The 14209-nt window shown below is 35.6% G+C and overlaps 1 protein-coding gene across 3 annotated transcripts in view; it reads right to left on the reverse strand.

Annotated features, from left to right (window-relative positions):
* LOC149299922 (sodium leak channel NALCN-like) overlaps window positions 1-14209 on the reverse strand; it is a 150614-nt gene that overhangs the window by 72768 nt on the left and 63637 nt on the right. For 2 of the 3 annotated variants that reach the window (XM_089485814.1, XM_089485813.1), the window contains 5 exons: window positions 13473-13615; window positions 13288-13392; window positions 11192-11278; window positions 3289-3420; window positions 1625-1792 (listed from right to left, as the gene is read on the reverse strand). In XM_089485814.1, coding sequence (XP_089341940.1) covers window positions 1625-1792; window positions 3289-3420; window positions 11192-11278; window positions 13288-13392; window positions 13473-13615 — 635 coding nt within the window. The remainder of the gene's footprint in view (window positions 1-1624; window positions 1793-3288; window positions 3421-11191; window positions 11279-13287; window positions 13393-13472; window positions 13616-14209) is intronic. The other variant, XM_089485815.1, reaches the window with a different exon arrangement.

Consider the following 14209-nt stretch of genomic DNA (forward strand, 5'->3'; position numbering starts at 1 on the left):
ACATGTAGGGAGTCATTTTATTCTATTAGGAATGTTCACATGAAATTCCATGTGTTTTGTTTTTGGTCTTTGTTGTCTACCTATATGAAAGGTTCAAAAATAGAGGGGAATCAGTGAAGCAAACTGTATTTGCTTCACTTCCATTGTACTTTTTTGATTGGTGAGAAACGCTGCTTGTGGTGAGAATTTGCCAGTGAATCCCCCCTAGCAGCTAGGTTCAACAAGTATTCTAACAGAAGAACATTGCTGCCAACAGAGTAGAGCTGGCTATGGATGCTTGGGTTCTGTTGTATAATAGAAAGTACAAAGTCCTTGGAGAATGGGTAGAATTTAACAAACATTTAATGTATACATTAATAACATACATTTTTGTACTTACATTAAAACAAAAGAAGAAAAAAAATAAGCTGTATTAATAGTTGTAAAAATGTTATTGATGAAATAATAAAGAGACATCTGCATTGATAGGGCTAGTGTTTCAGGAAACACTGACACAAAATCTACTTGATACTAAATAACAAAAATATATACCAGGCATGGTGTTTGTTTTTGTTTTTGATGATTTAGGTGAATGACCGGCAAAGCTTTAATAAAACTATAAACAGATAAATTATACTACAGATCATGCAAATCTGGGGTTAAATTCCACTGTCACAAAGATATTCCCCAAACTGTGATTTTTTGTTCAATGACCTTCAATAAATAAAAAGCTGCTACACAGCCTTAAAAGTAGCACATCTTAAGCATACTTGTGAGACCCTAAAGCTACTTAGGAGGTGCTAAAATATATACAAGGACACCCTGAGTGTTTTTTTTCCCAACCTTAGGGTACTGAATATGTGAAGTCTTTTTCAGGAGCCAGAAAGTTGAAAAGTGTTTGACTGCTCTCATTTCTGTCAATCTGCTGTATTAGGTCTTTTTGTTCTGAAAAGTGCTCCAAAATGTGCGTTCATGAAATTGCTTCTCATTTATTGAACTTCAGATTTACAATATCTAAAGCAAAACTACCCTCTAAATAATGGGTAACTTTTCCTCTGCTGTAACCCAAACACAGCTGTAGAACCAAGCATGGCGATATTGGATGCAGATTTTATATTTAATCAGCCATATGCATTGGAAGTTGATATTCCACTTGACCACAAATAATGCATACAATGATGTACTTACTCTAATCCCAGTGTGTTAAATTATGTTATATTTCTAACTGCATCTGAAGCATCTATCTATATTCTATGTAAGTACAGGAAGAGAATGGTTCTCTGAAAGGGAAAGCCAGGGCTAGTACTAGGGTTATCTGTGTCCTACACTAGAGTATGAGTGTTAATCAAAGCTGTATCTGTATCACAAGCATTCATAGGTATAAATACCATTGTCATACTTTTGATTTATAAAAAAAATAAACCTGCTTTGTAAGAAAGGCAAAGGGCTGAATTGGGCATGACCAGACTGGGTGAGACATATTTAACCTGGCTTTGGTTTTAATTGCGGAACATCTTCAACATGCTATTCAGTGATTAAGCTACACAAATTACAAAGTCATCTGTAAAGTTATAAAACATTTTAACTACTTAAACATGGTTTTAAGATGCATGCTAGTTTTAAAAAGAAGAGTAACGTTTCTTACCTGGAAGTAGGTAAATTGAGAATGGTATAGATCTGGATAAATGTGCAGAGTAGTGCCCACAACTAGTAGCAGTTCGAATTTGTGAAGAGATGAACTAATGTAGCCAGTGAAACCCAAACACCATATCTTTAACAGAGCCTCCAGGTCAAACAGTACCGTAAAAGCCACCTGAGAGGAAACATACCCAATGTTACATGAGCTCACTGACGTTTAATGCAGGCAAAACATTCAGGTAACTGAATCTGAATTCTGACAGAATGATGCCTTTACCCATATTAGAAAAAGATTAAAATATCTCTAAATATATTAATGCCGTGTGTTTATTTTATCGTAGGGCAATGAAATGGTAAAACTGATATTAAACCAGCTTGGACTGTCTGTTGAATCTCACTGAAGTAATGAGCTCCACATTTCTAATACTAAAGTAGACTGAAATAATGCATGGTCCCTGGACAGTGAGCACTGATAGAATAGAGTTTGCGTACTTTTGCAACATTGGTGGTCAACCAGTCCACTCAAATGAAAAGTAAGAGGCCTTACTGGAAACAAGCCCCCAACTCCCTGTCCTTGAATGTTCACTTCACATCTACTACACTAGAGTGTTTTCTTTTGGTCAATGTAATTTAACATACACAATGTATAAAATAACAGCAGCCTCTTGGTTCATATAACACTGTATGGTACATATGCACTTAATGCACAACCTATGTTATTCTATCTGCCTAAAACTGCTGGAAATTGGGCGGACCAGACTTTGTGGTTAAAAAAAAAAGTCATAAAGGTCTGCTAGAAGATGAAGGCGAATAACTGTTCCTATGCCACAGTGCTGTTTGCCCCCCTCCTTATTATTTAATCAGAACAATTTGAGAACAGTTTCTAATTCAATATATAGATACAAAGCGGGTTATGCATGAAAAGTGTTTCTGATGTAAAGCTTGCAAAATCAGCATGATTTGCTGCAACAGTGATATGACTAGCTTTATACATAATTTATATATAATCTCACAAGTGTGTGAGAGAGTGTGTGTCCTTTTGTGCCTTTTCATACTGAATATATAATCCCACAACTTTCTTCATAATTAAAAAAACCAAAAACGTCATCGATCTTGGTTGTGTCACCACCAATCACACTGAAGCAATGCACGTCTGAATGGGAAACAAATGCATACTGTATCTGTATAGACCACTGCAGTCAATTGGTTCTTTAAGTAACTCTAAAAAACACTTGCATTGAAAATGTAAAGATTAATATAACTTTAATGTATAAAGTACTTAAGGCATGAAAAACCTTTGAGGGAAATCAAGAAACACAATGGTTCTCGGCTAATTATGTTTAATATAACCATGTTCATACAAGATGTGCCATTTAAGGTTTGAGAAATGTTATATAAGTGTTCCTGTCGGTTGCACTCTTGATGATAATAAGCAGCTTAGCAACCATCATGGATTGCCTACAGAGGTTCCACTGAAGCATCAGCTCATTACCAGTGACATTTTCTTTCAGAAAACTAGCTTCCGGATTATTGGCTGACAGCCTTTATTCACTGCCAGACAAAAGAATATGAACAAGTAGGGAATGTGTTCTTTGGGATCTTCAGGGAATCATTTATACAGCATACAATGGTATCTAAACATCAGCTTGAAACTGCAATTTGTATACTGACCTCGGCCAGGTAGAACTCATCATATTGTCTCCTGAAGTTCTCCCCTTTGTAGTAGTTGCTGGCAGCTACAATAACATCTACAGCGACCATACTCAGGATAAACATGTGGAAAATCGAGGATCGCATCATTTTCTGGATAAAAACAAAAATATGACAACTGTATAATGCTTCATATAACAGCCATAGGTAGCTAAGCATTCTACACATAATAACCACTGGTACCATGAAATAAAATAATCTGGGAATCATATACTTGTCCACCTGACAGTTCAATAATCAAAAACATATATTTTTGCTAGTTTTGGATCTGCTGTGGATAAAACCCTGTAGTGCTTGTATTAAAAGGTTTGACATTCAGCAATAATGTTATCAGTGTGAAGTGATATTCATGCAAATTGCAATCAGTGTTGCTTATTAAATAGATTGCTTTTTATAAGCAGGAAAGACAGGTTTAATGGAAAATGGAATTAAAATAAATCTTCTCTTTCACAAATTAATCCCAGCATTAAAAAAACATGAACAAAAAGAGGGAAAAATCAAAGCAAATGCTGGTAATGTAAATAATACAAAATAATTAGCAATAATTAGAAAATTATTTTTTTATTGCATTGAACCAGAAACATGATAGATCACCTACGCAGCTTTTAGCAATCAAGTCAATATATTTAAACTACTTATAGTTTGCTTTTTATTTTCCAATCTGTGTTATTGGTTTGGCGATACTTGAAATAAAATAAGACACCATGTGACACCAAAGCTGCCAACAGTAGATTATGTTGCTATCTTATTTCATCTTGGCAAATGTGAGCTCTGTGGTGAAAGGTGAAAATTCATTGACACAAAAAAATATTCCTCCAAAAAGATTTCTGTTTTTAGAATTGATATAGAAACACAGCTTCATCGGTGATATTATGCGATAATTTGTTTGGGATATTTTTTTTGTAAAACCTTAACATTTTTAAGAAATACTAGAAATTTATCAAATAAAGTAATCTGCAGTAATCTGCTTTTAGCATACCTTCCAATATTTCAAAGAACCAAAAAGGGACAATTTTATTTTAGAGGGTATGGTGAAACACATGTCTATGGGGTAGAACTTCATCAAGACTTTTTGTGACTTAATGACCAACTATTGCAATTGATGTGATTAAGTTGGGTATTTAGAAGAATAATACATATTAATCGCATAATGTAAAAAAAATCATTTTCTTCTGTTTATATTGCCAGTTTTATGAATTTTATGGCTAAAATACACTGATACCTACCCAATATCCTGAGCTCCTAGAAAAGAGGGGCAGAAAGATTTGATAATGGAATAATGACCATAATGGAATTGACATTCAAAGTTAATAAGGTATTGCATAATTTTTGAGGGAATAGATTTTGCTTTAAAAGCTACCATCACAAAGTGTGACACATTTGTTATTCAACCAACTCCTACAAAAATGTACATAGACCTGCAAAGCAATTTCATACTTTCCAAACATCTGGAATATATGTTCCTAGTTTTTACATTTTCTTACATTTGTGACTGAGATTGACCCTGGAAAAAAAACATTAATGAACAAAATATTAAATTTATCAATGATGAAGTAATATATGACTAAGAAATCTGGCAGTTTTAATGGATTAAGTATATAGGACTTGGTTCAATTACCTGTCTAAATTATATTATAGCAAAAACCTAAATGCATACATTTATAAAGGGTTATCGGGGGGGGGCAAAATGCGAGGAGGCCAAGTAAGTGGTACTGAAGGACAATCCAAAAATCTGAGCTGACAGCAAGGCTCATGAACAGTAAGACAGGCAAGGCCAAGATTCAGGAAATCAACACAACTAGTAGGATACACTCTGATACTTTAGAGGAAGATTATTTATGCAATGACTGCTTCTTTGAATGCATATTTAAATACCGATAAGGCAAATATATTCAAAACCCCATCAGAACCTGTCTCCCGCCAAAAATGACTTTATGACCAGGGCTATTTTGCAACCCAAACTCCTGAGCTTTTCCCATGCTTTTGCTGTGTGTTTGCTATACCTACAGATATTATGCAGTGTTTTGTTTAGGGCATTTAGGGACTTCCTGATGCAATATTTATATTTTTATATATAACCCATATGGTCTCTGAATACACATAAAATATATTTGAAAAATAACCAAATTTTCACAGCTTATAATAATGTGTACATAACAGCAGCAGGCCATTTTTTTGCCATATTAAATGCATAGGTTTTTTTTTCTATTTTGGAAACAAGTAACCTACAAAAGATTGTTTCATGAAAGCAGACAACCCAGGGTATTTAACTAGGGTACGATGACCACATTTTATAACAGGGGCAGGGGTGTGGCATCAATTGATGTGGCTTTAGTTGGTAAATGTTAGTCAATCCCTGTCAAATTGTTTACATACACACACATGCATATTGAATATTGACATAAATATATATGGATATGCAAATTTAGTGGTAGCATATAAGAAATTACATGAGGTCAAGAGCTGAAGTGATATTACCAGGATCATGAAAAAAAGAATAAACTGTGTCACTACTAATGACATCAAAGGTTTCAAGCTCACTGCTTAACACTGTAACTGCTGAGCAAGCTGCCACATGAGAGTGTTATACAGGGGACTTATAGCCTCAGAAAAAATGGGGTTCTTTAAATTGAAAGCCTAGAGGGAGATGTCACTTATTATGGGAGCTATATGCATTTTGAGAGATATGAAATCTAAAGAGGCAGCAAACTCAGAAAATAAGTGTAAATGTCATCACTACATTATTTCATTCTGGGACACGACACATACCTCCTAACTTCCCTAGTTTAAGTGGGACAGCTCCTATTTTTGAGCACTGTCCTGCTGTCAGAAATGGTTAGGGAGTTCAGAAGATCATCCTTGATCAGCCCACCAAGCTATAAAATCGATTGATTTTGAAGAATGGACCTCAATCACAGTTTCCATCTGGCCTCCTCACTGCACATTGAAGCTTTGGTCTCTAATCACAGCCTGCCTGCATCTTACCATGCGTCCTCAAATAAAGGTACCCAGATTTGGACACGTGAAATGTTGGGTGGTATGCTGACATGGTTACAGAACAGTTTAGGGATTATCCCAGGCAATGTGGGACCCTGTACTAGGGTAATTGTGTCATAAATCTCTAGGAAAGTTTGTGGCAAGAAATCTGCAATTGGTGAAAAACATGCCAATTTGAGGAAGATAAAGGGCCAAAAGGGAATATGCACACTTCAAAACCTAACATGTGTTTTTTATTTGGGGCAGTTTAGCAGCCATCCAATTCAAATTAAGTCCCATTATGATATATGTTTATGTTAGGAGTCAACTGTCACTTTTCATGCAGCGATGTCACCATCTTCTCTTCCAAAGTTTTTTTCACACACACCTTGGTTCTTTGTGATGGATTTCTTGCAAAGTATATGTGCAAGTAAAATAATTGAACATAAATAATCACAAAAACGTCTCAGGTTTTCCCTACTTCCCACCATGTCAAAGACTAACTGGGACTATATCCTGCATTTTGTACAGGTGACTCTTCCCCTTGTCATGACTACACCACCACCATGCTTCCTTCATGGAGCACAAGAGGATCAGCCCACCCTAGGTAGTTTCCATGTATACATAGAACCTGTGTCACATTTGCAGAGCTTATAAAACTTAACCTGATACCTGGCTCACTAGGAGGGCGTATACTGCTTGAATAGCAGTTTCCCCTCAAACTGCATCAGTGATTTTATCTATGCAAATGTTCTGCATAGCCATGGTAGCTATCTGGAGCTTTGTAAGATAAATTGTGTTTGGCCAACTAGAGCGAAATCTTTTTTTTTAATTTCCCCACATTAGTTGGATGTTTTTTAGTTAAGCAAAATGTCAATCGGTATTTAGATTCACAAGTAAGCTCAGTTGCACATGTTCAGGCACCCTTGAAAATAAATAAAAAAAACAATGCCAAAAAGTACTAAAAATATTAGAAAATGGGTATGTTAGAAAACCAGAGGGCAAAACACAACAAGATAAACAAGATTATTTTACAGATAAATAATTTCAGCTGAGATGTTTTTTGCTATGTGACAAAAAAAATATATTGTTTCTAATCTGTTTCATGTGTTCATTGTGAGCATAACTATTTTGTACTTGTGGAATTCCCCACAAGGCTGAGTTGACATTTAAAGCCGCAACATATTTCTAGTGTGCATTCTAATTTTGCTGTGGGATAGTGTGAATGGTTTAATTTTAATAGTTATTAGACAGGGAATTTTGGACAGTGGCATTTGATGACATTTTTTTCTACAATATTCAAGCTGGCCTGCAGTGAGTATAAAGTATGTGCAGTGGCAAGCAGGAGATGTGTTTTGATCTATGCATTTCCGTCAAGCAAAGGAGCTTGGGATAGGGAAAGAATGCAAACGCGTCTCTTAATCTCAATGCATTCGTAAGGACACAAAAAGGGGGTACACAGCTATCATATGCATTATTGTGAATATCTTTGAAGATGGAAGTTAAAACTACACTTGTCCCTGTACACAAGCATATATCCTTGGTTAATAGCTTGAATGCTACTTGTGTTTGATAACAATCCAACATGGTATGTTATCAAGTGTTATTTTAATTAATATTAATGATTATATTTTGGATCTTATAATTAATAATCATTATACATGTAGTTATTTCCTAGTTCTAGGTTAACTAGTATGAATTAATTATTTTAATACTTTGCAATAAAAATAGAATAGAATGTGTAGCAACATTAGTCTATTAACAAAAACACAGCAAACATCAGGAGGAAGCATAACCCCATACATTATCAGATGGAAATATAAAGTAACTATACAGCAACATATAAGAAGAAAAACTATTGCAAATATTACTAAACCCCTGGTATGTTCTTTTACATATGATGTTCAATATCAGAGAGAGAGCAAGCAAGCATTGATTATTAAGTTCATTTACATCCATTTGTAAAAATGATCTTGTTCTCATGTGCATTTATAGGGGTGGCTGTTTTCTCCTGTAGAAATCTATCTTGCAATCTGTTTGACTACTAGTTCTACATGTGGTCATTCAGAGTAGATATTTAATACTGCAGGTGGCACTGTTATTGGCAAAAAGAACTTTTTCTACTACATATAATTTTATTCAACATTTACAAGTTTCCTGGCAATTGACCTAATACTTATAAACAACTGTGTGTTCTTTAATGCTTTCTTTCATTTTATTAACTGGTGCACAGGCACACATGGAGAACTGAACAACACAGGAAACCATTTAAAACTTTTTTGTGAGAACTCACATTGAGATAATTATTACATTGATATGAATTTAGCTATTTAATGTTTTCTCATCAGGGGAGTGAGTAAAAACAGTTACATAATGTAAAAATAATTTTCACTTTAAGTCATCTGTGTTGTTGTTGGAAACACTTTAAGACATGAACTTACTGACCATCTTTAATCTTGGATGCATTTGTTTCTGGAACTGGAGGGAAGCACATGGAAGCACAGGGGCCAAGCCTCGAGACTGCTAAAGCCCATGCCTCCCTTTGAGCTGCCCGCAGCATCTGCCTTTCTTGCCCCTTGAACGGCCTTGCTAAAGCTAGCCATGGCACTTCATAGGTATTTTTGGTATGTCTCAGTGGCTGGATGGCTAAATATGTTGTCCAATTAAAGCCTGTACTCTACCCTGGCTGCCTGACTGGATAATGGCTCTTAACTGATCAAGTTTTACAGGCTAACAGATGGAACACTGCTGCATTTAAAGTTTACAAAAGTGACAATAGGGGACAGATTTAATGACACCTCCCCATTTTACATTGTATTTAATTAAAGAGCACCAACAGGGGAGAATACATAATTACCAATAACATTAACATATGGTAGGATATACTGGTACAGAAGCAGAAGAGGCACTTGAGCGCTTACAATACATTACCATAATAAATATACCAGTTCATTGACACAACTCTTACCTTCTATGATTGCTAGAACACTTACAAACCACAAAATAGAGCAACTATGCATTGCATAAGTCAAGTGAATTAGACTCATAAAGCCATAACGTTCCGCAGGAACATCAGATTCACAAAAATCACTTTTGGCTAAGAAAACACCATACTAAAAAAATAATACATAGTTACACATAGGTAATTATATATGTCAGTAAATCATCTTCCCCCAGTCTACTCGCTTCCCAATTTGCTGAAATTCCAAGATATTCAAGAAGCATACATACATTATGTTTTGGTGATGGATATTATTTTCCAATCCGATGCCACCATGGCCCAGACGTGATATACTTGTTTTTTGCTGATGCATGATTTTTTTTTACAGGTTACACCCTTTAGGTGGGCATGCCACGTGCTGATTTATTATTCCTCCAGATCCAAATTAGATTCACATTTGGTGGGAAGATGAATTTTGAATACCATATTTGGTTAATTATTCCTCCCATTCAAACTTACACTGGAAAGAAGGACAACAAGACTCCTACTTGATTCATAAGACTCTCTCCTGTACACAGCAGTGGAGTTACCTCTCATCATTTCAGTGTGCACAGACAATTGAAGATGCCCCAATATGTCTATCAGACATTTGGTAACTACTAACCTCTACACCAGCATCCCCATGAGACTGGTATACGCCTACAAGAAATTTCTCTTCAGAATCAAAGACACTAAGGATCAGGGGCAGAGTCCTAGAGTTCTACATCCTCTGCCTTGGAGCCTCCATTTCTGCGAATTGATAAATTACTTCATCAAAGCTATTTTCATGTTTACTATATACCGAGTCAGGAATTGATGGTGGTACAAGATAACTCCCATCACTATATACTGAGCCAGTCATTAATTGTTGTATACATTAACTCCTATCACTATATCGGGAAGGAATTTTCCCCCTGGTATGGGGCAATTGGCATCTGCTTCATAAGGGTTTTTTGCCTTCCTCTGGATCAACACAGTAGGCACACAATAGGTATATAGGTTGAACTTGATGGACTTTGGTCTTTTTTCAACCTTATGAACTATGTTACTATGTTACTTGTATTTATTGCCCTATAACTTGCAGAAAAAAATCTAAAAAAATAAAAGCATTGGGTATTTCTGAACTCAGGACAAATAGTAGAATCTATTTAGCAGTTTTTTTACTCATTAGCTTTTATAAACGAGTAAAAGATTTCTCAAGTAAAAGTCATAAAAAGCTGGAGAAACAAAAAGAGACAGAAAGCTGGAAAGATTGAGGAAACTGAGGCTAACACACAGTAAGTTTCAAGTTTTTACAATACCTTGTTTAGTGGCGTTCAGTGCATATGTCTTTTTAGCAGTAGTGATGGTTTACATTAAGGTACAGCTAGTAGTTCAGTCTTTTGGGTATCTTTTTATAGCAATGCAATCTCTTAATTTTGGGTAGATCCCGCTGTGCAGAAAGCAAAGTGGGGCCTGAGTCCTTGAGTATTTCCAGTGTTTTTGAGAGGGAAAGTGTGGCAAACATCGTAGGTGCCATTTTATTATCACTTTTAAGTTTGCAAATTTAATGGTTAACAATACCCACTTCAATATTAAATCCACAGAAATATTACTGGCACCATAATGTATTGTTAAAGGTTTTCTGATAACTCTACTCTTTGAAGATTTCTCACTGTTGAAAGTTGATAACAGCTATACAAAATACACAGATATTAAATAAAATTTTATCCTTGCCACCCAGTTTCCTCTTCCAGTTTAGTGGAAAAGACTTGTCCAGTATCAAGTTGCCAAGGTAACAAGTGGGTAAGTGTTATTTCTAAGGTAGTACAGATGCCTGGTATTTCTGTTACTACCAAAATTACATTTTGTTCGTTTTTCTTTACTAAAAACATACAATGTAATAAATGCATTTGGAAAATACAGTACCTGTAGGCATGCTGGAGCTCTACCCTGGGGCTTGTTGACATCTACAGCGACTAGTTGCCATCCTCCAGCTGAATCCTCATGAAACATCTTTAAAAAAAATGTATACAAATGATTATGTATTTTCAATCCTACATTTTGGTAATGCCATGTTGCTGGCCTTTCATTGCTCTTCTCTATTTGTATATTTTTGTGTGTGGCAAGGGGTATTTCCCACATTTTGCAGCTACAGTAGATTTCACATTAACTCATTTACTGTGTGAGCTCATTTATATGCATCAAACAATATTCTACATGTTATATATTTATTCACAAATTTCTTTATTGAAGATATTTTTCCTCTACATTGACATGCCTTGAAATTTCACAACTAAACAGCCATACATACCCCCAAGGGACACTGATCCAGATTATATGACCGTAAGCAAATATTGTGTTTTAAAAAGTAGGGGTTTTCTGCCAAATTAGGTTATTAAAATTTTAGGAAAAAAATTAGGAAGGGAGATGCATTTTACTCCACAGAATAAAGCAATATCTTGTCCAGGTACCTACAAGCTATTTGGTAAAAATATTACCGTCCAAATACATTTAAATCCACAGTACAAACAATCTACAATTCTATTTTCCTTTAGGCTGACCCTGTCAGGCCCGGGGGTTTTCATATTCCAATGACAGTTTGTTATTTGTCACTTTTACTATATGATTATTAAACCATGATTCCCTTTTTTCATATTTGATGTATCCGCACAAATTATACATCATTTTGTTCAGTAATCATACTAATGTGTAAAAAACATATACCGAATAAAAATATACAGCTGAACAATGACCCCACATTCTCTAATTACAGTAATCCTCCACATACATTCGTGTACATATTATATTTATATATATCGTGGTTTTTTTTAATACTACTGGCTTAAGGGGTTTAAGGTTAGTAAAAAAAAAATATAAATATATCTCACTTTTTACTTGTAGTGGTAGGGCTAAGGAATCGTGTGGCCCTTTTAAAAAATATAATTTATTATCTTTTTGTTTGTTTGTTTCCAGGGCAATTTTTATAGATATCCCTTTGGGGATTATTTTTGTTTGTTTGTTTTACGTTTTGTTACTTTTATTTTACTTTAAGAGAAACAGCAGGGAGATAGAAAGGAGACGGGAGAAAAAAGACAGAAAGGAGATAAAGGAGGGAAGAGAATAGCAATAAAGAGATGCGATAAGAGCAAAAATTAGAGGAAAGATGAGCAAAAGGATATTAGAGATAATGGAAAACCTATCCTTTTCACTGCTTGAGAGTGATTACATTTGGATCCCCCAGCCCATGCAGACGGTAATACTGTAGCTTAACCTTCCTGAGACACACAGGTGCAGGCATGCAAGTTCACTCCCGCATCCATGCTACATGTCATCACTCCCTCCGCATGTGTTCCGTGTGTGTTCCAGGTCCCTGTTAAGACTGCCCTTAATTCTCCAACTGTGGAATGCAGACTAATGTTGAGACTGGCCCAGCGAAGTGGATTTAAAAATGTCTGAAACCCAGGACCCACCTGATTCTTCCGGGCGTATCCAGATTTCAACTGGGGGGCTAACCACTGCTATTGTCTAAACTGGTATATATAATACCGCTAACATAAGGTAACCAAATGTCCCCAATTTCAGGTGAAATCCCCTGACTCTGAAAAGTAATTGAATAGTTAACTATCATAAAATATAACGATAATGGTCATAAAAAAAATCACACAATATTGTATTGAATATCTCCCTAAAAATAATATGCTAGTAATATATCACTAAGTAAGCAGGGGGGCAAAGGATGACACATCCACATATTCACATTGTGTCTTAACATTACCTATATAACTGCATACAAAAATGTCCCCAGACTTTGGTAATGTTATTAGTAAAATGTTGAAGATGCACAGAAAAGTTAGTAAGCATATTAACAATTAGCAAACACTTCATTAGGTAAAAATATATACACTAAGTCAAAAAATTATGGAAAGTGTAAATTGAACAACTGTGGATCCCTGATATATAAACAACATCTCCTTAAAGACATTAAGGTCATTAAATAACATTTGTGACACAGAATGGCTTACCTGTGTAGTTGCTGTTGAAGTTGTGCTGCTTCGGGAGCCCCACATCTGTTGAAACTGAACTCTAATTTCAGCAAAAGTTTCAATTATCACAGCAATGAAGACATTCTGCAAAAAACATGAATTAACAATTAGGATGGATGAAGGGGGGCTCCAAAATAGTTTGGACTAACTTTACTTAGCATTACCTTAACAAGCCAGGCCAGGAAGAAGATTAAAGTGATGAAATAGAAGTATGAGCGCCATCTAGGGAAGCTGTCAATGGCTCTGTACATGAGGAAAACCCATCCCTCTTGTGAAGCAGCTTCATACACTGTAAATATACTGGTTCCTGCGAAAGAAAAAACATCTCTTTACAAACAGATACAAAAATAATCAAATTGTTTATAGGATAAAGCAGGCAATAAACTGTTTTAATGGAATTTAAATTGTATAAAAATATTATTCGTATGCTAATTTCAATACTTTATGGAATACCTGTCTATCTATCTATCTACTCATATGCAGGCCTCATATGGGGCCGGTCTTGAGGCTGCCCATCTAAATAAACATGTGCTTGTGGCCGCAGCCGCCAATGAAGCTGCAGGAGCAAAATATATTTCATCCCTGCAGATGCATTGGAGGCTGCATTCATGGGTACACATATAAAAAGGGAGCAGCCTTATAGCCCCTACTTCAAGTAAGGGCAGTTCAGTGATGCCCCCCTCATTGGAGGATCAGGGAGAGGACTTCACCGCAAGCACTGCTGTTTTGGCCGAAGATACCGCCAGGTTATGTCCACGGAGAAACAGACGAAGACATAAGATAGCGGATTGAAGATAGAAGAGAAGATAAAACATGAAGAAGAAGCCGAGAAGGAAGGGAAACATTTAGAGAAAAAGGGAGAGTAAACGAAAATAAGAGATTGAGTGTGTTAAGAGTGAAT

The sequence above is a fragment of the Sceloporus occidentalis genome, unplaced genomic scaffold (assembly GCF_023333645.1).
Source record: "Sceloporus occidentalis isolate IW3139 unplaced genomic scaffold, rSceOcc1.0.p SCAF_27, whole genome shotgun sequence".
Taxonomy (NCBI): Eukaryota; Metazoa; Chordata; class Lepidosauria; order Squamata; family Phrynosomatidae; genus Sceloporus; species Sceloporus occidentalis.